We start from the raw sequence: 27912 nt of genomic DNA on the forward strand, positions 1-27912 counted from the left end.
TTTGAATATCACTATTCTTTTAATAGGGGCAAAATTTATAATGGACAGCATTATCATTTATTGTTTACAAATGCATTAAAGATACTGAATAACGGTGCGTGGAAATCCGAGCGGCTCAGCGCGAAGCCTCAGGGAAACATGTTGTTCTTCGGTCGAGTGATCATCTTCTGCTCCTCGTACATCCTGATATACGACTTGACGAGGTCCTCTATCGTCCCGGCCTGAGGCGGGAAGAAATGACCACCGTGAATAAAGATGAATGGCCGCTGATACTTGACCTTATTTAAATCTGCATTTAACCTCGGCCTCTCACCTGTGAGGTTGAACACACAAAGTTGATGCCCGGCACCAGGGTGCGGATGGTCATCTGGAAAATGTTGCCTGTGCTGCTGTAGTCTGTGATGCGGTTGAACGGGTGCATCACTTGCAGCTCCTGAAACGTTGGGAGAATCGTACGTTCGTGTAGATAAAGAATAAATACAAACAATAGCGACAGAAGTTGCTCATTAAAAAAGGATTATATACAGGAGCTTTAAAGGGGAAGTACTATGTATTTTCTAGGCTTGTAGTGCTATTTTATAGCACAATCAAGTAACCATGTAACCTTCAGTTGTTATAAAAATTATGTAAAAGTTTTTTTTTGTTATATTTCTGTGAAAGCTTTTCTACAGCCAGATGCAGAAATTTTTGCCACATTTTTGCATAATTAGCTCGAGCTCAGTCAGATTGGATGTAGATAATCAGTAAATGGGAAGTTTTACTTTTTTTTTTTTTTTTTTACTTTCCAGGTGAGATATTCTCTTCCCAGTTAAGAGTGGCTAATTAGGTACATCATGAATTTTATTGAACGATGTCTGAGTAAATATATGTCACAGAGTAAAAATTCTTATAAAACATCACATTATCTTTGAATTTGTGTTGTTTCCATCATATAAAATCCAATCTGCACTAATCTGCATAAATACTGACAATAATCAACAGTTGCTCTGCTTACCTTTGTTTTGGGGTCAATTAGGCTGACACCTTTCTTGCTGACCGTAAACCAGAGTGTGTTCGGGTAGCCTGGCTCACAATTTTGCTGCAGAAATAAATAAATAAATAAATAAAAATTAAAAAATGATGCTTTCTTGGCTTCAGAATGTCGTTGCCACTCCATCGCCTGTAACTCACTTTAACGTCAAAGAAGGAGCAGCCAAAGTTTGGCCAGTTCGAAATGGCTCTCAGGAAGGCAATTTTGGCCTCTTGCACCGTCATGCCGCTCTGCTTGTTATACGACGCGATGATGTTCTGAAAGCAGACATGAGAACAATACATTTGGAATTATTAACTCTTAAAAGTGAGGCTGCTTTTTACCCCATTGTTCTTTGTTCTCGATTTTAAAGAAAAACAACATTATCGATAAAGTCCCTGTTTTTTTACCTTCTTCCACTCGTCAGGCTGAATCATTTGCACTTTGTCGACAGGAACCAGCTCGTTCAGCATCCTGGGGATCATGACAAACTGGGTTCTGTCCGAGTCCACGGCCACTCTGAACAGGAGCCCACCCAGATTAAACATGTCCTCTTTGGTGCAGGTGTGGTATCCCCGCAGGTACTTGGGCACTTCCTGAGAGGCAAAAACAGGAAACGTTTTACAATCACGCTGCATCCCAAACTTACGACGGCTTATCAGGGCTGTGGTAGATAAAAAGAAACAAAGGGAGGAGTACGTTTCTGCCAAAAAAATCAGACATTTGCAAGAAAAAAATGAGAACATTTCTGAGTTTGGAAAGTTGAAAATTTCCATACAAAAAGAAAAAAAAATGAGATTAATCTCAGAAATTTTACAAAAAAATTCCAAGTCTGAAAAGTAAAAAAATAATAGAAAGAACCTTGAAATTTTAAGTTTATTCTCAGAAATCTTCTAGAAAAACGTTGATATTTCCAAGTTTCAAAAGTCAGAAAATGCTTTCTAGACAATTCTAGAGATGAATCTCAACATTTCCTTTTTTTAGGAAATTTGATACTTTTAAATTAATCTAAAAAAAATTCTCAAATTTATAATTTTTCAAGCTTTCAAAGTTGTTTTCTTTAAAATTTCTGACTGATCTCAAAATTTCTGAAACTTTCCAAGAAAATGTTGACCTTTTCCACTGCACTAATGTTGAGATTAATATCAAAATTTCTGATTGTTTTTGGCAGAAACTTACTCTTCCTTTTATTGTTTTCTTTTTCTGCAACGGCCCTAATACGCCGTCGTACAAAGACGAGTAAAAACCCAGGCGATAAGGCTTTGTTTCTAAGCTGCAATAAATACCTGCGGGTAATGGAAAGTGAGATCTGCGATGAGATCTTTTCCTGGGATCACGTTGAACCAGAGCTTCCTTCTGTAGACCACCAGGAGCGGCGCATTGGACTGAGTGACTGTGAAGTGAGATTTGAATTATGAACATGAAAAAAACCTCAACACGGGTCAACAAGTTCTGTCTGAACAATTTCCATTTTATTTTTCCATTTCATTCACTCAATAAATATGAATTGTTTCACTAACAACTAAAAGAAATCATGAAAGATTTACCTTCTTTCACTTTCTTTCCTTTCTTACTCACATCTGGAGGTTGCCTTAAACTGTCAAAGAAATACTTGTCCTCATCCAGGCTCATCATCTGCAACACGGCGAGCAGGAAAGGACAATTTTTATCTTTTAGAAGACTATTGATGACGCAGTGTTACACAGATCTTGCGCAGCATGCAACACAAAACCAAAACTTCCCTTTACATTACTTGCTGCAACCGGAAAGTTTTTATAGCATTATTCTAAATTGTATTGTGATCGCCTTCGTCAAAATTCTTCACACTAAGGCCTCACTAAAAACACAAACACGGAGAAGCAGCTTTCAGCTTCTATGCATTGATTAGTAGTAAATGAAACATTGATCAACAGATCTGATGTGTATTTGCTTAATGATTTCGATGATTTAGACAAGATGTAAAATAAAAATGTACTTGTTTCTTGTACTGGCTGATTTTTTGAGATTCATTTAAAACAATCTGAAATAAGTCTGTAACGTAACAAAACGTGGAAAAAGTTGAAGCGCTGTGAATACTAAAAGTGAGGCAATATCTGCAGAGCTTAAAACCTGAGCGGTTCACACTTCAACCACAAACCGCAACGTGTTTTATTACTGCAAGTTTATTTATCAGAAGTGCAAGTAAAGGGGTGTTTGTATATGTTTTTAAAACTTTTTATAACGCTCATATTTCTTGCAAAATATTTCAGCTGCCCGGTTGAGAAACCTCCCTAACTGCATTTTATTCAGGGTGAATAAAAGGATGAAGTCTGAATAAAAAAGTTGAAAGTCGCGCTACTTACTCCATCAAATTTAATCTCAATAAAATACATTCAACTTTATAGCTTTAAAACGACAAAAATTATATATGGGGAAAAAAAAAATGTTGATCACAGTCGTCAGCCAGCCACACCTTCTGCGTCACTTTCATGTACAGGCCGTATCCCTCTGCTGAGCTGAGCGAGAGCTGGGCGGCGATGCTGTGGCGCAGCTCCCTGTTCGTGATCGTGGAGGAAACCTCGACCAGCTGCGAGGAATCACAGAACAATGTCACAGCTCAGACTCTAACGAGAGACACGGTTTTTGTCAAGTTCCCTCGTTCGGAGGAGACTCTCCCCTGTGTTTGTGGTAAGTACTGTATGTAGGTGAACAACACCGTGAAGGCTTACAAAAACCACACACTTCCTGTTTTCAGGGTGAGTGAAGCCGATGCGCCGAGGGACATCTTTTCATTTGCAGCACAAACATTTGTTTATACAGGTGTTTAAAAAAAAGGTGGGGGGGGGGTTGTTGATAGAAAATGTTGCAGTTATAATAAAAAGAAAGTACATCCTTATTCCAGGAGTTTGTGACTCTGTCTGGTCCTCACCAGGTTTATTTATATATATATATATATATATATATATATATATATATATATATACACACTGCTCAAAAAAATAAAGGGAACACTCAAATAACACATCCTAGATCTGAATGAATGAAATATTCTCACTGAATACTTTGTTCTGTACAAAGTTGAATGTGCTGACAACAAAATCACACAAAAATCATCAATGGAAATCAAATTTATTAACCAATGGAGGCCTGGATTTGGAGCCACACACAAAATTAAAGTGAAATGTTCCCTTTATTTTTTTGAGCAGTATATATATATATATATATATATATATATATATATATATATATATATATATATATATATATATATATATATATATATATATATATATATATATATATATATTTTAAAGGGGCAGTATTATGAGTTATTATTATTTTATAGCACAGTCAAGTAACTATATTACCTTAAGTTGTTATAAAATGCTGTACATATCAAATATGATTTAAAAGAACATTTACTTTACAATTTAACGCCTTGAAATTGGGCCTCTGTCTCTTTAAGAAGCTCCTGCTCTTTCTGAAAATCTGCCTTCAGGAAGTAATCACAACATTGCTCCTCTATTAACCCTTTATAATGCTTTTACAAGTGTTGAGCTGAGAAGTAGCCTCTATAATGAGCTCAGTAAGTGTTTGTTAATTTCTGCTGGCTAGTCTGAAGGAGCTGAGTAAGGGAGTCACAGGAGAGAGCTGCTCTGTGAGGCAGAAGCTCGTAACCTGCAGGAGGGGCTTCGTCTGCAAGGCGGGGCTAAGTCCACCCAGGTGTTTTGAACAGCTGAACGGTTGCCCCGGGAAATTAAAGGATTTCTCAAACATGCATGAAAGAATCAAGTCAACACTCCAGGTATGTTTTTGATGAGGGAATAAGATTTTACACAATACTGCCCCTTTAAAACACAAAGTGTAAAAATCACTAAAGATCCCACCAAGTAACCGATTACTTAAGAATATGTCGAAATGAAAAAGCTACGTTTGTAAGGACTGCTGGTCAGATGGTAATGACCAGATCCTCCTTATGATGTCCTCATGTATAAAAATAATTCAATTAAGGTATACTTTCTTTTCATATATACTGTCGAGGTTTCCATTAAACTGATCTTGAAACTGTGCATCAACTTGATTCTATAAAAATTACATCAGCAACAACATGGTTACTAAAACAACTGAGTTCAAATTATAAAGAATAATGCATAAATACATACTTTTAGTGTTTAAAATACATCCAAAAATGAACGAAAACTCAGTATATCATCATTATAATTGATGATATAATCTGTTGACACTGAGCCACATTTCTGAGAAGTAATTAATGTTGGTTCTTACAGCATCTGTGTCATTTGGAAAGTGGACTTTATAGAAGATCTGAGTGCTGTTCTGCTGGATGGCCTCCACCTCTGCTTGATGGGGAGGAAGTGTCCTGGGCGCTTTACTGAAGGGGCAAAAACACTTAGATTAATTAATCTGACGAAACAGAATGTCTTAGCAGATGAATGGAAGCAAAGTAGGACAAATATAAATCAGTTTTTGGCTAAATTGTCCTAAAAAATATTGTCAAAACACCAATGGAAACAAGTAAAATAATCAGCAGTAACAGGAAGGATTTGACTCTTCTGCTGGTTAGTCTGAAGGAATATTTAAATATTTTTATTTATACTTCCTTTACATTGTTTTATTATCCTTTAGAAATACTGTCTATCAGAAACAACGTTTCTTGTTTGAAAGAAAATAATAATAATAAAAGAAAAAAAAACTGACAGGTGTTTGACTACTTTTAAGTTTAGGAAAAAAGCAGAGGAAAACATTTACAAAAAACATACTCCACAGCCCCAGACCCACATATTATCTAGCTAGCTAAATAGCTAAGTAGCTGCATAGCTGTGCACCTACCTAGCTATGCAAAAACATAGCTACCTACCTATAGCTACTTAGCTAGCTATGTAGCTATATAACTAGCAAAACAGATAGCTCAATAATCTAGTCCTTAGTCATCTTAAACCTTTCTGTCATGAAAATATTTTGTATTAGCTGGCAGGTTGTGTCTAGATTTAAAAATGATTTGTGCAGTTTTGTAAGAGGAAGTCCACCAACTTCAGAGAAAATTATTTAGATAATAGCATGTTAGCGTGTTCCAAAGTCCAACCATATTAGAGTCAGTCTGTGTCTGGACAGTCTGCAGACCAGATGAACATCCCAAACTGTTTTTTTTCTCTTTTTTGTTTAAGAGGGCCATGTTTGGTAGACCCCATTGTTTTCTCTGTTGGGAGACACTAAGTTGTCAAAATGCTGATTTTCCCAATGGGAATTAATTTGTCACACAAAAAAACTGTTACTTTTTACTTTTTTTTTAACAGATTTGATCTCTGGTGGTTTTTGATGCATTTAAATTGTAAAGGGTTTTTTTTTTTCTTTTTAAAAAAAAGTAAAGTGGGAGGATATAAATGCCTATTTATCCTTCATCACACATTATCCTGAGGCTGACCTGGAAAAATCTTGAAACCTCTGTAAGCAGCCGGCAGCCAGCGGGTCCCTGGGCCGTGACTCCAGGAAGCGCTGCGCGTGTTTCCTTAATCTGGGACCGGGCGGGAACAAGCCTGTACACATCCACATCAGCTGCCACCCACGATCCACACTCATTCTGACGGGTCACACGGAGAAAGCAAACCACAAATACAAAAGATTAAATGTGTTAACTTTTGAGTTTATGAAGCATTTTTTTTATGTTTTTATTTTTTTTAATCAGATTTGTATCAACTGAGGAACACCTGCTGTTATTGGTGGTCATCTGTCTCATTATCTGGCAATAGATTTCATCTTGCAGCTCCTCATGCTTAGTGGCTGAACCGAAGATCTGGTCAGTCAGCTCCGTGGGACTTCGAGAATGTTTGATGGGGTAGTCGCCCATGTACTTCAAGATGGGTGAGAGAGCGGGTCAAGGACTCACACTGTCCGTGTTTAAAATAAGTCTAAGGTGTTGTTCTGTGGAAAACTATTCATAAAAACAAAATGCGCTCATGAAGCGCTGACCCTTAACACCTGGAAACTTTCCAGTTTTTGCTCATATAATGCCGACATCATCTAATCCGTCTTTTTTTTTTTTTTTCCTGCAAAAACTGACTGTCAGTTTCTTTTATTTAAGCACTAATAATAATAAATAAGCATATTATTTTTCAGAGGATATCAATGAAGGCGTTGCAGGCCATGTTGCTGAGTTCTGGATTGTTAAGCAAACTCTTCAAGAGTGGCTGTTTGATGGGCTCCTTGGAGAAAATCCACAGCCTCTCCTTGTTGGCGCCCTTGGAACCACGGCCGCCGCCCTTACCGACTGATCTGAGAGAGGAAGGCGAAACGGTGTCAGCAGGTCAGCAGAGTCATGCAGAGTTTCTCTGAAACACGTGGATGCTACTTATTTTTGTGTCAAAATGAGTGCCGTCAATTGATGTTTTTTTTAATCAGAACAATCTCACTCTGACACTAAAATGAATCACTATGCCTCACTTTGTAAGCGTGAAATATAAATATGCATGCAACTGTGATTCTTGCAGGAACGATGCCCAGGGTAAGCCCCTCCTTCTGCAACACTCCAACTAATTAAAATGCAAGAAATTATCTGATTTTTAATGTAGTCCCTTAGTACTCAGCAGCAACCAGGGGAAACTCACTCCACTTCGCATGTATACACCTGTAGTAGTAGTAGCAAACTTGCTCAGGGAACAACTGACTGACAAGATGGATTTTATTTTCTAGTTCTCGGGTGTTCCGCCCCTTTCTGATGCGCCCTGGGCGACCGCCCAAATAGCCTTTATCAAAAACCGCCACTCTATGCATGTTTTTAAAAAAAAAGTTTTATTGTCTCAAACCAAACCTGGAAAACTCTCAGCTTTCCAGGTTTTTATATTCAGGAAGGTTTAATAGAAGTTCTAAACGTTAACTTAGAAATGTTCCTCTTTAGGTCAAGACAGGCAGTTTGGTTAATCTACAATATGTTACATTAACGCATTAAAATGTTCAGATTAAAAAAGTATGCATCAACATGAACAGATCCAGCCAATTTTCCAGCCTTTTTTATCAGTTTATGGATATTTTAAATTTAAATCCAAAGAGTTTACATTAAATTTACCACGGGGGGAAATGATGCACACACGCACACGCACACGCACACACACACACACACACACACACACACACACAAAAACAAAAACAACAAAAAAATCTGCCTTGTTACCTGAAATTCTCAAGAGCAAACTCCTTCAAAGAGACGGGAGCCACCGTCTCTTCGACCAGAGGGACAATGGTCGGGACGGAGGCTTTCCGCTGCTTCGGGCTGAGCATGGTCTGTGGAGGGGGAGAGGAAGCAGATCGGGTTCACCACACAGGCAGAGTCATGTGAAGCAGAGTGCCGAACACTCCCAGTGAGGTTATGATAATAGTTAGAATTTCATCACGGGTTTTCTAGTCGGCATCCGATCTAAAGAGTTGGATGAAGTTCTGTTTTCCATCCATGGAGGCTTAGTTTGCCGTGTGGGATCTTGTTGTCAATATATTGTCAGAAAGACAATCTTGTAAAGAAATAACCAAATTGGTGAAGGTCACTTTACCAGCATGTCCTCAGGGGGTTCGGTCAAAGTCGGCAGAAACTCCATCTTGTCCTTGTAAACCACCCCGCTACTTTTGGTCCTCTGGTTGACGGCTCGGAGCAAGTTGCTGTCCGGCGGATAGCCGTCTTTTTCCACCAGCAGCAGGTCGCCCCGCTTACAGACCAGGTAGACGGGATCATCTGCAGGTGGATGCGAGAACGTTAGAGTTCGGAGATCGAATCGGTCGGCCTGGAAACGACCCGGGGGAATTAAAGACGCCTCACCTTGTTTGGGGACGTCCTGCTGGACCACAGCGTACACGGAGCGCTGCTTCAGCCCGTTCACGTTGTACTGCATCATCTTGGTCATGTCCGCCACGTCATGGCACCGCAGGGTGTACTGTCCTCTGAGCGTGTCCACGCTCACCGACTGGTCGCTGTCGCTACACGCGTCAGAAACGGCAAAGGTTTTAAATCTGCGATGGTTTTTAAAAAGCACACAAAGAAAAACGCTCCACAGAGACAGAGCTTTACCTCGCCATCTGGACTTTCTTCACTTCTACGTACGGAATCTCCAGCAGGAGCTTGTCCCTTCTCTCCATGAAGACGATGCTTTTCCAGTTTACGGCCACAAAAAATCTGCTTTTGGGCAACGGGGGTCCTGCGGATGAACGGCAGGATGCGAACTGTTACTGTCGGCAATTCTAAATGGCTGTGGAGGTGTAGTGAAGAGGCCAGAGGTTGTTTTGCAGGAGCTGCAGAGATCCACGCTGCAAAAACTGAATCTTACCAAATTTATTTTGTCTGTTTTCTAGTGCACTAGAAATAGGACAAAAATAACTTAAAAGTAACTTAATCAAAAATACAGGAATTTATTTAAAGTAAATAATTCCTGAATATTGATGAAAAAGTACAAGCTGTAAATGAAATAATCTGCCAGTGAAACAAGACATTTTAACTTATAATATGAGGAAAAATGTTTTGTTCCACTGGCAGATTATTTCACCAACAACTAGAACCTTTTAATCAATATTAAGAAATGACTGACTTAAAACAAGCCCATATTTCCTGCTGGAAAGCTACTTGTAAGTTAATTTTGTCAAGTGGTTCAAGTAGTAGTAGGAGCTAGACCAAAAGTACTTGATGAGATTTAGTGTTTGCATATCGAAGCATTTTCATGTGTTTATAATGGCCCAGTTAAAGTGCAAGCTAATTTTGTAATAATAAAAATGTCTGGATTTGCAAAGAGAGAATCTAAAGAAACTTGCTCCTGTTTTTATTCACATATATTTGAAAGTTTATAATGAGTCTTATAGGCAGGAGATGCACAGTTAATTACTGATTGCTCCTTTCAATTTATTAGAATTTTTCATTTTGCATAAACTGCTTTTATGATTTTTTTTTACACAGTATAAGATGATCTAATTTTTGTGGAAATGACAATCCTCCAACTTTCCCATTACATAATAGTTGGAACATGGCAAAATGAGGAGGGTTATAAATACCTCTGGAAGGCGCTACATGACAGGAAATATGTTCTGCACGGTTTTGTAATTTTGCTCCTACGATGCTTTGAGCTGCGTCTTTAACAGGGCGAGTTACGTCCACCGACCTGACGTCATTGTGACTTCGTAAAGCTTGGAAAAGTCGAGCGGCCAGTTCTGCCGGGCGATGTCCACCACGTCTCCTTTCACCTTTTCCGCCCGCAGTCTCCCGTTGTTGTAGCTCTCCTACAAGAACCGAAGTCTGAGCTCAGCTCATGATTACGTGGATTTCACTGCAACACTCAGACAGCTGCTCTGTGCCTTCACCTTTGAGAGTTCTGCCGTGATGAGATCGATCCACATCGTCATGGACCTGCTCTCGATCCGCGTGGTTGTGATGCACTCCTGGACCACACTCCGCACCCTCTCTCTGGTGGGCTCCAGGGAGCCGAACTGGACAAAGTAGTGCATCGCAGCCAGCTGGACGTATTCGTCCTCCTGAGGAATGCAGAATGTTTTTTATTGCATCACATAATCTATTCATTTACTTTTTTTTTAAGTCTGTGTTGGACTGAGAAAGATATCAATAAATGTGACATTTGTTTCTTTAAAGCGGCAAAAACAAAATGAGTATTTCCTTTTCAGCACGAGTCCCATGTCTAACTTTTCTCATTTTATCAACCACAAACGTCAATGTGTTCTGTGGAAAGAGGAAGGATACATAGTTGTCAAAGTTTTTGCAAAGCTTTCAGCCTGATTTACCCCCCTAAGTAAAATCCAGAGCCACTGTTTGCTTTTACAAGTCACTTCATTCATTGATAGAGTTCAACTGTATGAAATTCAACCTCAGTATAAAACCATTAAGGCCTCAGAACATTAGTGAACCAACAGCAGTCGTGTCTGCCAAGGAACACAGGAGACAGGTCAGGGATAATAGCAGTAGTTTAAAGCGAAGTTAGGTCCTGAAACAAAAACCCAGGCTGTGAATATTTACAGATACAGTTCATCAGAAAATGGATTATGGCAAAACTGTAAACCTAGAAGCCCATCATAACCAATTATTGCCGTACCAAGTCACCCATTTTCATGACTTGGATGAAATTAACGTCACATCATCTGTTTTTGACTTCGGTCATCCTGTCCACACAACTTCAAATCAGAAATTGAGGAATTTATTTTTGCTGTTTCTGAGTCTCAACGGTCGTTTTACTGATTAGCTTTAGCTTCGGCAATTTTTTTTATGTGCTAAGCATTAGCTTGTGCTGTTTCATGTGTTTAAGGTGAGCAGAGCTAAGATTCTTGTAACGTGAATTAGTGGTTGGTGAACTTAACTTTCTGTTTCTACTACTTCTGAAAATTTTACTGCAAACATCTACTGACCATTAAAACCATTTTGGAAAAAAAAAAAGGAAAAAGGAAACAGAAGATCAGGAAAACATGTATGATTTCTATAGTTCAAAATATGTAAGTTATGATTTGACACCAAACACGCTAATCTAAAAAATCTTGAATTTTCCAGTGGCTAACGTCAATCCCCTGGGAACCTCTGCTCTAAGTTAGGTTCTCGTATCTGCATCTGACAGATATTGCTGAAATATTCAATTATCTGCTGCTCAACAATGTTTCATTAATTCAATTTGTCAACTTAACCAAATCTCTACAACCAGTCTGAAGCTGCAGGAATACGTTTCCCCTTCAGGAACAGTGAAAACAGAAGCTTGTCTTCAGCCTCTCACCTTCTCACTGACGTATTCTCCAGACTTGATGCCCTTGATGACCTGCTTGTAGATCAGATCCGTGCTGACTGCGTCCTGGTCGCAGTCGTGCCACGGAGAGAACAGCTCCTTGCGGATGGAGAGGCTCCAGGGCGTGTCCTTCTCCTCTCTGCCCTGCCTCCTCATTTCCTGCTCGCACTGAGACACGGCATCCAACACGTGGTTCTTCCCGCAGGATCCCAGAGACCACATCTGGAGACAAAACACCAGCATCGATATAACAGCGTGATAGGGCAGGTAGGAACACTGAAGCCGCAAGACCTAAGAAGCTCCCAGGAACCTTTTTGTAGAAGCTGATGTAGACGGAGAACCCATAGGTGTCCTTGAGTCCGAGCTTGTTAGCCACAGCCTGGCAAACTTCTGAGGAGGTGGAGGCTGAATCCAGCTGCACTTTGATCGTTTCACCATTCATTAGTGTCACCGACCAATCAATGGGCTCCTTGTTGATGGCGGCCTGAGGTCATAGATGATGATGTGTGAAAATGACCAAAAGAGTCAGTCTACAACCAAATTCATCAGGATGCAGGACTTTACCTTCAGCTCTAACCAACAGGGCAGCTCTTTTCTCTCTCCGTTGGCTACTATGCGATGCAGCCTCTCAATGCAGTACTCTCTGTAACCGGATGGACCTCTTTGGAGGAAGCTCTCCAAACACTGCGGGACACAGGAGAGCAGAAAACATGGAAAACGATGAGAAACATTGGCTCTAGAATGGAAAACCTGTGGTGGTGGCGTTTGTAAAGTTACACGGTAAAAAAAAGCAACAGCAATAATTTGGTTCATTTCACCTCAAACTTATTCATTCATTCATAAATGTCACAGATTCAAGCTAAATATTTAGTAAGCAAGCTGCATATTTAGCTTAAAGCTAAATATTTAGCTTGCAAACCAAACAGTTACTTTGCGACTAACCGAGCTTAACTAGCTGTTTAGCTCCAAACTAAATATTTTGATGGCAAGCTAAATATCCTATCTGAAAACTCAATAATTACTTCAAACTAAGTATGTAGTAAAACTAATTATTTAGTTTGAAGCTTAATATTTAGCTTTCTAATGCTAAATAAAAAAAATATTTAGTTTGCAGATTAACTAAATATTTAGGTTACTTAGATTGCTAACTAGATATTCAGTATGGAACTAAATAGTTAATTTGTCAACTAAATATTTAGCTTTCTAGTCAATTTAGTGTGAAACTGTGATATTTATGAATGAATGAATGAATGAATGAATGAATGAATGAATGAATGAATAACATTGTGAAACTATGACTTTGAAAATTAACTCCCATTTTTCTTTCTTTCAACAGGCTAAAAAAACAAATTTCTGCTGCTAATTCTTGACTGCCACTCCAGAGATGTAACTGAATTATTTATATTAAGAACATATGTTGCTCTAGCTGGATGTTATTAAGTCATCAAATCTTAAAGGGGAAAATAAAGTCACATCTTGCCATTCATAGCTTTGGTACTATTAAAACAACAAACCTAAAGGAATTTACAAAAAAAAAAAGTAATGCGTAACTGTGAATAACTAAGAAAAGGACACGTTTTTTCAACTTTTGCTGCAGGGGCAGCTGCATATCCTTTGGGTTGTGAACTCTACAAGCATTGCGCATCTAGAGCAGAATTTGACGTAGAACTGGTCACTTAGACTGAATCTGACTGAGTAATGTGTGAGGAAGGATGGATGTAAAAGCTCCGGAGACTAAGAGAACCGATCCTGAGCGTTGTTTTCTTTCCAAAATAGCTCTGATTTACTCAATTTAGACATCCTTAAACAGAAGGACTCAGGTCTTGACTAGATCATGCCACACACATGTGATTTTTTTCTCAGTCATCACATAGTTGCTCAAGCTACATGTTTTGGGTCCTTGTCCTGCTGGAAGGTGAACAGTTTCTTCCAGGACACCGTCACAACATCAACTGGAGCTAAATTACACTTTAAAGTAGCTAGTAGCTACTTTTTTAAACCCAGTGAACATAGTACCACATCTGAATGTCTGAGCAGAGACTGCTGACCTCCATGAAGAGGCTCGTTGGAGGGAAGATCCCCAGACAGAGGGAGAGGAGAGCCCAGCCTTGCATGCAGCTCTTCCTGTTCCTGTTGTTCACCAGCTGTTTGCAGATCTGACAGTAGATCTCATCCCTAAAAGTTCAAAGGAAGGTCAGAAATATATATATATATATATACATATATATATATATATATATATATATTTTTTTTTTTTTAAACTACCGCTACTCTCCACCAAAACATAATGTTTCACCAGCTGCGTTCGCATTTTACCTTATGCCTTGCCGTGACATGCCATATCCAACGATAATGTGCAGCTTTTCCAGCTGCGTGAGTTCCCGATACAGCGTCGTGCTCTCTCCCACCAGAATGTCCTCGTCCTCGGTCAGGTTCTCTGGCTGAGAAATATGAGGAAACAAAACAGAGAAGTTATAAACGCAAATAATACCGAGAAAAAGAACCAACTGGAAGAGAGACAAACATGGTTCAAACCTCCTCCAGGATGGCTGAGGCTTTTCTGTTCCCAGGGCCAAACTTTTTCTTGTTCTTCCTCAGGATTTTCTGTTCAGAAATGTGTGGATAAAGATGAAATAACGACCACTGATAAAAGAAAATGTTTTTATTTATTTTTCTTATTTCTTGTTTCTCAGGAGCTTACCTGATCCAGCCCCACCAGGTTGCTCAGCCTCCGGCCTTGCCTGCCTGGCAGCAGGCGGGACAGGGTGCTCTGGGACATGGTGCTGGAATGCTGAGATAGGGTGTCTGGAGATTTCTGCTCCGGTATGTCGCCCATGAACCGCATGATGATCCAGGACACAGTCAGAGACGCCTGGCGGAGGGAGAACAATGAGTGTGAGGGAGATGTCCAGTAGACTCGGTTGGATTGGGGAGCAAAGTTGCAACATTTGTTATGTTTTCACACTACATTGTCAAACAGATTAAGCCCTTTGGAAACCCTGTTCCCCTCCTCGCCTGTGGGGGCGCTGCACCAAGAACCACTGAATGAAACGAGGAAAACCTTAGAAGAAAGCATGAACACAGCTTCCTTCTTTGCAAAATGTACAAAAAAGTGGAGTATTTTAGCGGCTGTAGGCTTTCTCGCTTGTGGTTGATAGAAGACTATTAGCTGTTTCCCAGCTAGACTCTCATGCTTGTTTTGGTTCTATTTACCCACAATGCCCAGCACTATTGTCTGCTTCCTGCTTTTGGAGCAGTGTCCAGTCTACTTGACGTTCACATATGCATTCGAACCGCGCCGGGGTTCACCTCAACCAAACCTAGACCTGGGTTTGTAGGTGGACAAGAGTTCGATACGTTCTAGACAAACAAACTAGAGTTCAGTTAACTTGGTTGGTGCGAAAACACCCCGAGATATTAATACTGCCGCCTCGTCTCACCAGGGCGTCTGCTTCGTCCTCGTGGTGCAGCAGCGGCTGCTTCAGCCTCTGTGCGGTGTGCTTATGGTCCTCGTCTTTCTGGAAGTGGCGCTTGCTGAAGTTGTAAAAGGAGAATATATCGGTCTCGTCGTCAAAGCCGTCATCAATCTCTTCCTCTTCCTCCTCGTCCAGTGACGGCGTGGAGCTCGCCGAGTTAGAGGCCGGCGTGACGACGACCGTCATCTCCTTCGAGCTGTGAGAGCTTTCCTCGTCCTCGTCCTACTCAGAGGAAACAGATGGTCAAAGGAAATGTTATGGACAACTAATAAAGCAGTGGTGGATCCCCGTAACACAACAGAGTAGTCGCCTGACCTCGGCGTCTGATCTTTTGTCTTCTGCGTCTTCATCAAAGAGTCGGAGGTTTTTATTTGAGCCGTCCTCCGATTCAGCGTCACTGGAGCTTTCCGATTCATTAGATTTCTCCGCTTCACTAGATTTCTCCGCTTCACTAGATTTCTTCGATTCGTGAGATCGGCCAGATTTTTGTGATTCTATGTCGGCCTGCTCTTCAGCGACTTGCATCAGCCGCTGATGGAGTTCCTCACCGAGATCCTCTTCCTCCTGCCTCTCCATTTCTAAGAGCAAAGCCTGATGGGCGATTTCTTCTCTCTTCTGCCGGTAGTCTTTCCTCGCCCGGTAGCCTCGCACCTACGGTCAGTTCAGCACAAGAAATTGCAGTTAAAATATTTGAAGGGTGAAATCCACCATAGAATATTTAAATATGAATAAGATAAAGAGGAACACACTATGTTTTCAAAGGACCACCAGAAAGAAAACGACAGGATTATTCATATGATAGGAGGAAGCCAAGTTGAGCCTGCCGAGGGCTTTGATGTGTCGTTCACGAGCGATTCGATTCTTTTTAACGGCTCTTTGCTGGTCTCAATTAGTGAGAAATGTTATTTGTTTTTTACTACTCTGCGTGCTTGTGTTAGGCCTGTCGCGATAAACAATAAAGCAATAAATCGCATAATAAATTAAAATGATAGACCTCATTTTAATTTGTCGGCTTTATCGTTTCTTCCTGCCTTTTTGTTTTTCTATTGATGACACTGGATGAAAAAAGGCTCAACTCCACTGACCCTCCTTTCCTCATTTCCTTAGCGTAAGGGAGGAGTGAACTGTTGCATCAGGTAGTCAGATAAATCAATCTTCTCTATCTAAGTGAGTCTTCAAACAATATTATTGTTTATCGCAATAATTTTTGAGACAATTAATTGCTCAGCTAAATTTGTTATCGTGGCAGGCCTGCTTGTAAAGCTTTGCTTGCACTTCAACAACTATTTATTTATTTATTAAAAATATTTCATTGGTAAATAAATACAATTGATAGAAATGGATGGATAACTTTTGTATTTAGTGGTGCAGAAGAAGATCTTTTTGTTTCTGCCAAAGCAACTCAAGTTTAACAGGATGAACAACAATAAGGGAGTTAAGACACTAATATTTTCATTTCAGATTGTGCTGTTGTGCGCCAACTTCAAGTTAGGTTTGTTAAACGGGTGAAGTGGTCCTCACCCTGGAAAAAGTTTGAGAAACACTGACTTAAAGGTTTGCGAAGTTGTATCTAAATGAACCGCAGAACTTCTGGACGCAATGTGCTTTGGACAGATAAGAGCAGATCCAGAGGGCCAAGTCTGAAAAAAGCCAAACGCAACATGTCGGCACAAGCAAACACTGGCAAACCGTCGAGCACAGTGGTGGGAAAGGCCCTCGGCTCTTTGCAGCAAATCGATCGGCTTTAGCATGTCGACGCATTTCAGAAATAGTCGAGAAGTTGTTTAGTTCCAACAGCACAGCGATCCCAAACACAGCGGCAAATCTATGAGAGGAAAACTTGAATGAAGGTTTACTAACGTCACTAGTCGGTATCCAGACTTCAGCCTGGCCTGAGCTTTAAATAAATGTCTCCAAGACTCAATGGTCTGAAGCGTTGAGTGGGGAGGGTGGGACGAAATCCCTCCACAGTTGTGTGAGGCTGATAAAGTCATGTCTGGCTTTATAAATAGTGACAGTGTGTCGTCTGCTTCATGTTTTTGGACACCTGAGGGTAGAGTTCAATGGTTTTTAGAACCTTTTTAATCTTATTTATCCACTTTTGTCCTGATCTGTAAAGCTCCACATTTGGTAGAGGGTGCACTTAGGCTTGTCGCGATTAGCAATAAATTAATTAATTGTATTGATGAATTGAAACAAGCTCAATAAATTCCATTTGCATGATGATCAGCTAGGCCCCTTTTTTGAAGGGCAACTTTGTTTACAGAAACTTTATAATTAATTTTATTTGTTGTTCCTGTAGTTTTGTTTTGTTATTATTGTTATGATTTTGGATATTTAAAATGTCTTCCAGTTCCCAGTGCCAATAAGATTGTTCATTAAATTTCAAGTTGACTGATTTTTGAGAACGAGTTCTTGCGTTGTTATTATTATGTCATTAGCATTAGATTACTTGAAAATTGTTGTTTATCGCGAAAACTTCTCGGACAATTTATTGTCCAGGAAAATTTGTCATGGTTACAGGCCTGGGTGAGTTTTTGTTTTCTCGTGGTCACTCGGTATTCGGAGCACATGCCTGGCTCTGGATGACGACGGCAGCCGCTCGCCGTCTCTGGAACTGAGACTTCAACTTCCGACCGCGGACCTTTGACACCAGGCGCCCGAAACCCTGCTGGATCTGAAAAAAACAAAACAGAACAAAAAAAAGTTAGCAAAAATAGGTCGATCTCAGCTTCAGTGAGTAAGGTCCACATTCCAAAGGTCGACTGGAAGCTAGAAACCATCAAACCTTCTTCTGCACCACCCTCTCTCTGTAAGCTCTCCATTGCTTCTGCAGCACCACGGCCGCACCCCGTTTCCTCAGGAAGAGCTTTCTGAAAAAGCAGATTCGATTCGTTGAATAAACATTTCTCATGATCAGCATCTCTTCACGTGTTCTTATGTAACATCTCGCTTATCCAGGCAACATAGCTGGCAGTAAATCACTATCTGTAGATGTGCTGCAGTGATATTCCTATCAGTTATTGCGAGTGGAGAGAGGAAAGGGGAGGGAGGGAGATAAATTTAATTGGGCTGTTCACATTTCGGTTTAAGATTTCAGCTCTTCTTGCTGCACCTGTCTTTGATTCCCAGCATAACCCTCTGGATCACCACGGCCACCCTGCTCAGTTCTGCTTCCCGGAGATTTTCCAGAACAGCGTCGTGGGCATCCTGGGAAAAAAACAGCAAAAAACTATTGATTTAATTCAGATGATTCTGATTTTTTTTCTCAAAGAGTTTTGGATTCAGATAAAGTTTCAAAACTGACATAATCAGACAGAGCAAAGGGTGTCAAAATCATTTTCATTTTAGGGAAAATCAAAGTGAACCCATTCACAAACTGTCAAACTTTTACTTTCTTTTAATTTAAGTCTTTTTAAAATGAACTATTATTGATCGTCTTTTCACATTGATCAGTCCCTCTGGGATTTCACTTTTTTTTAATGATGATTTTTTTTTTTTTGCAATATTTTTTTGAATTTTCCAATATCTGCGCTTACATGATTGTAAATGTGACTTTTTCCTACTTTCCACTTGATTACAGATGGTGACTTGAGGCAGCAGTGTCGTAAAAGTAAGAAATACCGCCCCCTGAAGGTGGGAGTTAGCAATCGCTTAAAGGGGCAGTATTATATAAAATCGACTTTTTTGAGTTTTACATCAAAAAAGATTATGTTATTCCGTCATCAAAAACAGGCCTGGCTTTATTTGCTTTTATTCTTTCATGCATGTTTGAGAAATACTTTAATCTCTATGGCGATAGAGCTCCTCCTCAGAGCTGCAGTTTCTGAGTTTCCGCCTTACAGAGCAGCTCCTCCTCTCATAGCAAATAGCAAACACCTGGTAACACTCCACATCTGCTCTTTATACGAGCTACTTCCCAGTGCTACACTGGTAAAAACATTAAATGGTTAATAGAGGAGCCATGTTGTGATGACTTCCTGAAGGCAACGTTTCTGAAAGAGCAGAAGCTTCTTAAAGAGACAGAGACTAAATTTGAAGGTGTTGAATTACAAAGTCAAATTTCCTTTAGGTCATATTTCATCAATATAGAATTTTTATAACAACTGAAGATAACATCATTACTTCAGTTGTATGGCTGATTTTGCAGAACAATCAGTCATTTTGATTGTTCTGCAAAATGGCTGGAAAATTGTTTCTGACCATTTTTGTGAAAGACTTTCAATAAATCACAGTTACATGCGAAAAAATGCGGGGATCTGTGTTGACACTGAAACACTGGAGGAACTGAATGATGTAATTTGGCAATAAACAGATAGAAAAAACTGCAGTGATTTGACTGATTCATAAACTGTACACCAGATTTTAATCTTATTCTTTTCGTACCTTTAGAAAGATTTTCTTCTTTCCAATTTTCCACTCGTCCCTTCCTTTGATTACAGCCTTGCAGATGGCTTCACAACAGACTGCGGCGTCGGTCTGTGGGGAGAGTCACGCAATTTTATGTTACATATTCACGTCCACAGTTCCTACCGCCCATATAAAACCGTTTTGGGAGAAAAATTGTTCAAAGTCCAGGAATAAAAAAGGTGACTCAACGGTTTTGGGATCGCAGACGGTGGTCTTCAGCAGGACTCGGTAGCGGCTCAGGAAGTCCTCAAATTTGTGACGCACGGGATACCCAAGCTTCCTGATGCGGATGGTGTCCATCATGCCGGAGTACCTCAGCTGGCGCATGCACAGCTCCCGGTCAAATTTCTGCAAGGGAAACGGAGTGAGTGAAGATTCATGTATATTTTCTTTCTTTGAAGCACCAAGAAATTGGTGCCTTGTCTGAAATCAGACAGATTTGAGGAAACGTGACGTGGCACCGTGTCGCTTCACCAACACTCTTCAGAGTGAAAGCTGTGACTGAGCAAAGACTCGATGGAAGCTGTAGTTTCAGAATGAGTGAGGTAATGAAAATGAAATCCAAAGTGTCAAAGAGATGCGACAGATCAGTGGGACTTGTACCCTAAGATTTAGAACCATGACACTAGGATATACTTAAACAATCTGTTTTATCTCATGCACACAGAGCTCCGTTTATCCACACTGAAGACCATCCGTGTGTTTGCCGTGCGTTATCTGTGCTGTGGCGGCGGACGGTCGCTCACCTTGGACTGCTTGTCGTTGTTGGGTTTGAAGCAGCGGATGAAGAAGGGCTGGCAGACGGACAGGGCCTTCATCAGGGAGTCCAGAGACACTCGGAACTGACCGCTCAGCGTCGGCATTTGCTTGCGTTTGTCGTTCTGCAGCTGCGGAGACAACAAAAGGAAAGCTTAAGACGCCAGTATCCGTGGAAACAAAGTAACTTGGGGAAGATAAATGAGAAGTCGAGGAACATTAGGGGTTGACGAATCCGGCAGATTTTGATCTGCCAGATTCGTCAGGTATCAGGTATGAAGCTGAAAGGAAGACATGGCTTCCTACCCGTGGTGAGTTCTGCGGCGACAAGATGAACTTTGCGTTTTTAGCTGCCTTCAGTCCGTTGGTTGGCATGTCCTTCTCAAAGATCTCCCGGAGGAGCTTATTGGTGGAGACGCCGATCGTTTTAATGATGTCATAACTGACTCCGTCTCTGTTCTTTTCCAGAAATCCTACAGAGGGAGGAAAACATGAATAAAAATATCATCTTCTGATTCCGAGAAGTCCAGCATCACGATTTATTTATTTATTTTTTTGCTTAGCGGTTTGCGTTACCGTTGGTGTTGTAGTAAACGGGGCCGGCGAAGTGGCGAATTCCAAAGTCTGTTTCGTGTTCGCGCTTGGAACCGATGTAGTCCTTGTCTCCTTGGTGTTCTTTGTTCAACTTGGTCAGCAGGGTGGAGTCTGTCCCCTGTGGCATAAGCAGAGTGAAAACTGAGAAGTGGTTTTCTTAATCATTTAAGAAGTGTAGACCCAAGGCCCGCTCGGCGTACCTGCGGAAAGTGGCTCTCTTCGTCGATCAGAGCGAGCACGTTGCACGGCTTCCCGGCCAGAAGTTCCAGGACTTTCTGGTTGTCGGTGAACTGGATGTTGTTCCACAGCACGCCCTCTTTCTGGTACTCCTTCTGCTCCAGCTTGAAGATGTGGGCCACGAAGAACTGCTGCAGCTTCTCGTTAGCGAAGTTGATGCAAAGCTGCTCGAAACTGGTAAAAGAAAAGAAAAAAAAAAACACATATAAGATATACTGTAACCATAGCGAAGTTTGTAAAATTCAATAGCAAGCGGAAAAATCTTTCGACCTGTTTGTTTGGAAGTTCTCAAAGCCGAAGATGTCGAGCAGGCCGATGGACAGGAGCGAAGAACTGGGTTTGTCGGACAGTTTCTGATAGATGACACTGTTGATTTTTCCAACGATCCATATGAAGAGTTTGTTGTAGATTGCCTGTGAGAAAAAAAATCACAGAATAAATAAAAGACGTTTTTAGGGACGCACCGATCCACTTTATTCACTTCCAGCTTAGTGATAAAATCACACTTCTTTATGTAAATGGTTTTCCGAAGAATCTGATGTGTCATTCAAGGCAATATTAATGTTTATGGGGCTGTGACTGCTGCGTCATGCAGCCACAGCCATACAGTCACCTTAAAAAAATGCAAAGAAGTTATAAAGATATATATTTTTTTATATTTCACTGAGTAGCTCTTTCCGTCGAGGCAGTTGGTGCTCTAAGACAGATTTAACTGGCTCCCTTTGCTTATACGATGGACCGTAACACAGTTGTGCCATTGTTGTCCTGATTTAGGGCTCAATAAGGAAACAGACGGCTGTGATTTACAGTCCGTGGCTAAACTTTGGTACCTTCACGAAGGCGTCCCTGCAGTCGGTGGCCTGCTCGGCGCTGAGGGCCTTAGTGACTCGCTCTCTGTTGGTCATAAAGGAGCGATGCGTCAGACTGTCGGCCAGGACGGACCTTTGCACCTGTCGGGCGAGCGCATGTTAAAATCCAACCAGGAGCGGCGGCGTATTTACAGCTAAGAGGACGTGTGGACGCCGGTGGCCCGGCCGCCTACCTGCAGCAGCGACGAGGCGATGGTGAAGTTCTCCGACTCGCCCACGTCACTGATTTCCAGGTTCTGGATGACGGAGCCTGGTCGCATGCAACAAAAAACAAAACAAAAAAACACACAAATGACTATAATGACATGAACTTGAACCACCACGAATTTTAAAAGTGTGTATTGTTATTTTACTAAATGATAAATAGTCATGAAGTGAATTTAATTCTATAAAACATTTCAGCTTGGTTCCGTTTTAAAGCTTACAGCTCATTCCAGATACGGTGTGAGGGTGTAACTTTACTGTGTCACAATCTGTAGGGGCCAGTAAAATTATGTTTTTATTGCTCCTAATGGAGGATTTTCTGTTTTCAAGCTCGTCTCCTTATCTGTGTCTAAAGAAACCAAGAGGTAAACCTGCGCGGTGCTGCACCGCAGACTCCACTCACCTCGTTTTAAGAGCTGCAAGAATGTAATTGTTTATTTTATTGTTATTATAACGATGGTGCAACTAGAAACTTCAGTGTATGGTTAGGAGATTTAACCTTTGACCCCTATCAGCCTAGGAAAGTGAGGAGAGTGTTTGTCCAACCCCTTTACTGTGAAACTCTTAAATCAGTGGAGATCACAGTTTTTGCCTTTTGTGCCAAAATTGTTAAGTTGAGAGAACTGGAGGGCCGCATTTATTTATCTGTTTATCCATCCATCCATTTTCTTTACACCCTTGTCTCTTACTGGGGTCGGGAGGGGCGCCGGTGCCTATCTCCAGCTAACGTTCCAGGCGAGAGGAGGGGTCACCCTGGACAGGTCGCCAGTCTGTCGCAGTATCTGTTTATTTTTATCAAAACTGAAAAGATTTATTTCTTAAAATAGTTATTGTTTTTACCTCTTTAATAAGGTAAAAATAATTATAAAATAATATTGAAGACAATAATACTGAAGAGGTAAACAGTACCGCCGGACAAGACACATTTAAAAATAAAAATAGAATGGTATACTCAAAGTCCAGACCTAAATCTAACTGAGAATCTTAAAAAATGCTCTTCACAAATGCTCCCCTTCCAATTTGAATACGATTTTAGAGTTTTTATGTAGGTAGAAACTTTCCAGTAGAGAAGTAAAGCTAAATACAAACCCAAGCAACAGTTTCCTTTTTTTTTTAATTGAAATGAATCAAATAACCATTTCCCTTCCACAACTTTATGTTAGACTATCTGATAAAAAAAAACAAACAACAGAACGCATCAAATTTTGTTGCAACTGTGAACAAGTTCAAGAGCTGCACCACAAATCTGGAAGAAACTTCCAGAAAACTGCAAAGATTCTGAAACACTTAAAGTTTCTTTAAATCCAGGCTAAAAACCCTTTTTAGAGCCACCTTTGATTAATAATAACTGGAACATTGATCGGTATGTGTGATGTATCTTTGCTTGATGATTCAGATGTAATGTTTAGTGCCTGTTTCTGGTTTCTGTACGATGTTTCTATGGTGTAAAGCACTTTGAGCTGTTTTGTTGCTGAAACCTGCTTTACAAATATAATAAGATGTGAGTAACATTAAAAAGCACTTCAAGTTTCCAGTCATTTGTATTCGTGATATTCTTAGTGTTAATTAATTCCATTTCTGCTTCCTTAAAAACAGAGTTCCAGCTTCAGCCGTGATGTTGTGAATTTTGCGGTAAAGTAGGACTGCGTGAAGCCACCACTAGCGGCGCTCACCCTTGAAGCTGACGTTTCCGAGGTGTAACATGGCCGCCAGCAGCTTGAGGATTTCCTGGAACTGGTCTTCTGAGAAGTTCAGCGTCTTCATGGCCGAGCGGATGAGGCTGAGGTCTTTAGCATCGTCTCTGCCTTCGCACACCATGCAGTTGCCCTAAAGGACACAAGAGACTTCGGTTGCGGGCAACTGGTGGATGTCAATGTCGTGAGGGGTGCGTCCGTTTCCCAGAATGTAGTGTGACTATTATTCGGAGTACCTTGGTAATGTAGTTATATTCCTTGGAACGATCAAGCCTCAAAGACTTCCTCTCTTCAGTGCTGATTCCTGCCAACAGGCAGTAAAATATATGGTAGTTTCGCTCCTCTGAGGCCTGAGATGGTGAGAAAAATAAAAGTTTATGGTGACAGAAGAGCAAACCAAATATGCTCGAGCTTTTCTGTTAGAGTGGATTATGATTAATATCATGTTTTTCCTCCTCATAACAGTTATTGAATAATCTCACCAAGCACATTGAAACACCAACAACACACTCCAGAGATATCCTCCGGGGGATTTTATGAGTTTACAGCACCGACCTGCCCACCGCAGAGATAACAGACAGGCAGGATCTGTTTGGACGGAGCTACCTCACCTGATGGCACACTCGGGACTTTTCCAGGAGGTATTGCTCCACACGAGCGCCTTCGATCACCCCGTCTTTGTTGAAGAAGATCTCCAAGTACTTGCCGAAGCGGCTAGAGTTGTCGTTGCGGATTGTCTTGGCATTCCCAAAAGCTGAAAGGAACAGGAAGGAAACCATGGTGTTTTTAAAAAAATAAAATAAAAATCCACGACTGCTTTTTTTTGTTCACACGAGCCTCAGGGCAGCTAAGAACGGATTCACACCAGCTTCGTTTAGTCCGCTTTAATAGAACTCTAGTTCGTTTGAATAGAAAGTCCGGTTCGTTTGGTGGAGGTGTGAACGCACAATCCAATTCTGACGGGAACCTAAAACAAGCAAACTCCTGTCCACATCAGTTTGATTGAAGTGAACTCAGGTGTGATTCAAATGCATGTGTGAACGCCGAGCGAACCAGAGACTGCTCCAAAAGCAGGCAGCAGCCAACAACGCAGGGCATTCTGGGTAAATAACACCAAAAACAAACGCTTGTGTCCAGCGATAGCTTGTGGTCTTTTAGCAACCATCCTACAACTGCTCAAATCTGATGCCACTCCATTTTTGTTAAGGTTTTCTGAAGGAGGAAGTTGGCACTCAGTGTCTTCTTCTGAGGTTTTTGTGTTGTTTCCTTCAGCGGTTCTTGGTTCAGCGCCTCCAAAGGCGAGGAGGGAAACAGGTTCTTCAACTAGTTTGTATCGTTTGACACAGTGCAGTGTGAAAGCGAACCGCACCATCTGAAAACGTAACAAACGTTCCAACACTGCTTCCCAATTGAACCAGATCTACCGGACTGTAGATCCGGTAGATCTACAGTCTAGCTGTGAAAACACTCTAAAGGAGCTGCTGGCGTACCTTCCAGAATCGGGTTGGACTGCAGGATCTGATTTTCGATCGATTGCTGGGAGAGTTGCCCGCTGACTGCCGCCAAGTACTGCAGGATCAGTTTTGTGCTCTCTGTCTTCCCTGCTCCGGATTCCCCGCTGAAAGAAAAGCAGAGAACATGGATGAACAGGAATAAAAAAGCAAGAGCGGCGTAACCCAAGGCAACGCGCATCAGTCTCTGACCTGATGATGCAGCACTGGTTTCTGAGGTTGCGCCTCATGTTGAAGTAGCAGGACTCAGCGATGGCAAAGATGTGCGGGGGGAGTTCTCCGAGCTTCCGGCTGTGATATAAATTCACCTGCAGAACGGCAGGAGGTTCACACCGGGATCGTGATTGGTGGAGACGGCTGCAGGCTGTGTGATGGATGGAGATAAGAGGCACAAACCTACCTGTTCAGGTGAATATATTGGAAAGTCCTGGTAGGGATTCACTGCCACCAAAACGGAACCGATGAAGGTCTGGAGAACAAAAACAAAAAGATCTGTGGTCAGCAGAAGAAAATATGATTTGGTATGAAGAGAAGGATCAAAAGCTCCTTACTTATGAATATATAAATTGTAAAAATGAATAGAAACTATAGAATAAATGCAGAAAAATAAAACTCCTTCATGCTGAGTGTCCAGAGCTCAGCTGGTTTTCGTTTGGAAAGCCTCTGAGATACAACCTTGTTGAGATTATTTCCATTTTTTCTCCCACCTTCAATGTGATATATTCTGTACAGTTCAAAACAGAATATGTTTTAATATTTTCAGCATTCAGTCCTTTTTAGTTCACAGCTTCCATCAGTTGTAGAAAATCTGATAAACCAGGAATAAAGTGAAACACTCTGTTGGGAAATTTGCATAGTTGCTTATCTTTAGCTAAAGCTATTGCAGAGAGGTCATTAGCTGTTGTTAGCTAACAGCTTGTAATCTATTAGCTATTGTTATTGTTGTGTACCAGGTTGTGGTACACAACAATAGCTAACAGTTAGCTAGTACTTATTATTGCTGTCCCAATGTTCTAATAGCTAGCTGTTAGCTGTGGCTGAGTACTAAAGGGCGTACACTTACACAACCAGGTTATAGCAGCCACATAGTTTTTTTTTCTTCTACAGATTTATTTTTCCTTTAAGTAGAGTATGTGTTTATTAAAAGATGGGGAAAATGATTATTTATTTTGGTCTCATCTTTTACTCTAAAAAGATCCACTAAACGTATTTTTGGGTAGAAATTGCATTTCCAAAGGAAGACATTTGAGGAACTAGTGTGCTATGTCAGCCTGATGGCTCAATAAAAATATTTTAGCTAGGCGAATACTCATATAATTTCATTACCCTGGCAATTATTCTACTTGTCTTTATGTGGAAACCTCTAAAAGATGACTCCGCATGAACAAACTGGTGTGTAAAATGGCGTGTTCTCTGGAACCGAAAGGGAAAATCATCCACGGTGTTTTCCTGAGTGAGCGTGTGACTCACGTAGATGTGGCCCTGCTTGTGTCTGAGCAGCAGGTTCCTGAGGAGGGCGGCCTCCGTCATGTCCCCGAGCTTGATCATGTCATCCACCCCCTCCACAGATGTCGGGTGCATGATCTTGAGCGAGGCTTCCTCCTCCAGCGACAGTTTCCGCTCCTGAGGGAACATTGAGAGAAAACGCGCTCAGTGCCAGATGGAGATGTTTTTTTTCTTCTTCTTCTCCATTTTGTCATCAGAGGTTACGTACATTTCCCTCATCATCCACCAGTAGCCTCTGACCAGATGGCGTTTCTTTGACCCGGGCTCCAATGTGGACCCCGATCTTTGAGTCCACCCAGACCCATTCTCCCTGGAAACAAAACGGCCCGTGACAATGGCAAACTCATCAACGGCTTTGTGTAGTTTCTGGTATTCTACAGGTTATTATATGGCTAGGTTTTATGAATAGACACAGAGGTGATATAACAGTTGATAAGATAACTTTTTAAACATAAAGTATAAACACGAGATCCTTCAGTCTTACCTTTCTCAGCATCTTGAATTAGGTTTTTCCAGCTCCCTGAAATAAATCCAAATGTGAAATCCACAAGTTTCTTAACTTTGAGCTGTGTCACCGTAATTCATTGTGTTCAACAAAGTCCACTTGTGAGTTCTGAGTTAAAATGTCAAATATTTAGAGGGAAAAAAAAGTAAGAGAGAAAAATATACCATAAACCAAAAATAATTAGGAAGTATACCCCTGGATCCTTTAGTCCGTGATCCTCATTAAGCCTCCCGACTTGGCTTGAGCTCGCTTAGCAGCCGACTCAGTATAAGGAAGGAGGAAACACAGCTCTTCTATGACTGATGGACGGTTTATGGTGCTTTGACTTTGGACTGGCTCTGACGGAAAGGAAATGAAACTTGGAGAGGTGATCAGCTGTCTTCCCCTTTAATGACCTCT

At 41.0% G+C, this 27912-nt stretch overlaps 1 protein-coding gene across 1 annotated transcript; it reads right to left on the reverse strand.

Annotated features, from left to right (window-relative positions):
• On the reverse strand, nucleotides 1-27504 carry LOC106928299 (unconventional myosin-VIIa-like). Its single transcript, XM_015004443.2, has 48 exons — nucleotides 27493-27504; nucleotides 27217-27318; nucleotides 26973-27125; nucleotides 25903-25971; nucleotides 25695-25810; nucleotides 25482-25609; nucleotides 24603-24745; nucleotides 24228-24341; nucleotides 23971-24124; nucleotides 22267-22343; nucleotides 22055-22174; nucleotides 21495-21637; nucleotides 21188-21398; nucleotides 20970-21105; nucleotides 20700-20866; nucleotides 20384-20524; nucleotides 19827-19985; nucleotides 19614-19706; nucleotides 18343-18437; nucleotides 18016-18100; nucleotides 17803-17904; nucleotides 15543-15878; nucleotides 15192-15449; nucleotides 14453-14623; nucleotides 14287-14355; nucleotides 14068-14192; nucleotides 13800-13926; nucleotides 12316-12435; nucleotides 12062-12235; nucleotides 11743-11973; nucleotides 10334-10504; nucleotides 10135-10252; nucleotides 9057-9183; nucleotides 8808-8965; nucleotides 8545-8723; nucleotides 8172-8281; nucleotides 7128-7276; nucleotides 6712-6865; nucleotides 6429-6584; nucleotides 5273-5378; nucleotides 3462-3575; nucleotides 2557-2644; nucleotides 2296-2402; nucleotides 1420-1605; nucleotides 1171-1287; nucleotides 995-1078; nucleotides 314-433; nucleotides 1-221 (listed from the first exon to the last, which is right to left on the reverse strand). Exons 1-48 carry the CDS (start codon nucleotides 27502-27504, stop codon nucleotides 129-131), a joined length of 6468 nt encoding a protein of 2155 aa, XP_014859929.2. The 3' UTR covers nucleotides 1-128.
• Between the last annotated feature and the right edge of the window lie 408 nt (nucleotides 27505-27912).

This window comes from Poecilia mexicana, unplaced genomic scaffold (assembly GCF_051168715.1).
Source record: "Poecilia mexicana isolate PSO_F unplaced genomic scaffold, ASM5116871v1 scaffold_17, whole genome shotgun sequence".
In the NCBI taxonomy this organism is placed as follows: domain Eukaryota; kingdom Metazoa; phylum Chordata; class Actinopteri; order Cyprinodontiformes; family Poeciliidae; genus Poecilia; species Poecilia mexicana.

Excerpts from the sequence above, each read along its gene's own strand:
- LOC106928299 (XM_015004443.2), bottom strand. Across the intron at positions 13,927-14,067 it reads ATGTCACGGCAAGGCATAAG|GGATGAGATCTACTGTCAGA; the intron begins GTAAAATGCGAA and ends TTGAACTTTTAG. Across the intron at positions 1,606-2,295 it reads TCACTTTCCATTACCCGCAG|GAAGTGCCCAAGTACCTGCG; the intron begins GTATTTATTGCA and ends TTTGCCTCTCAG.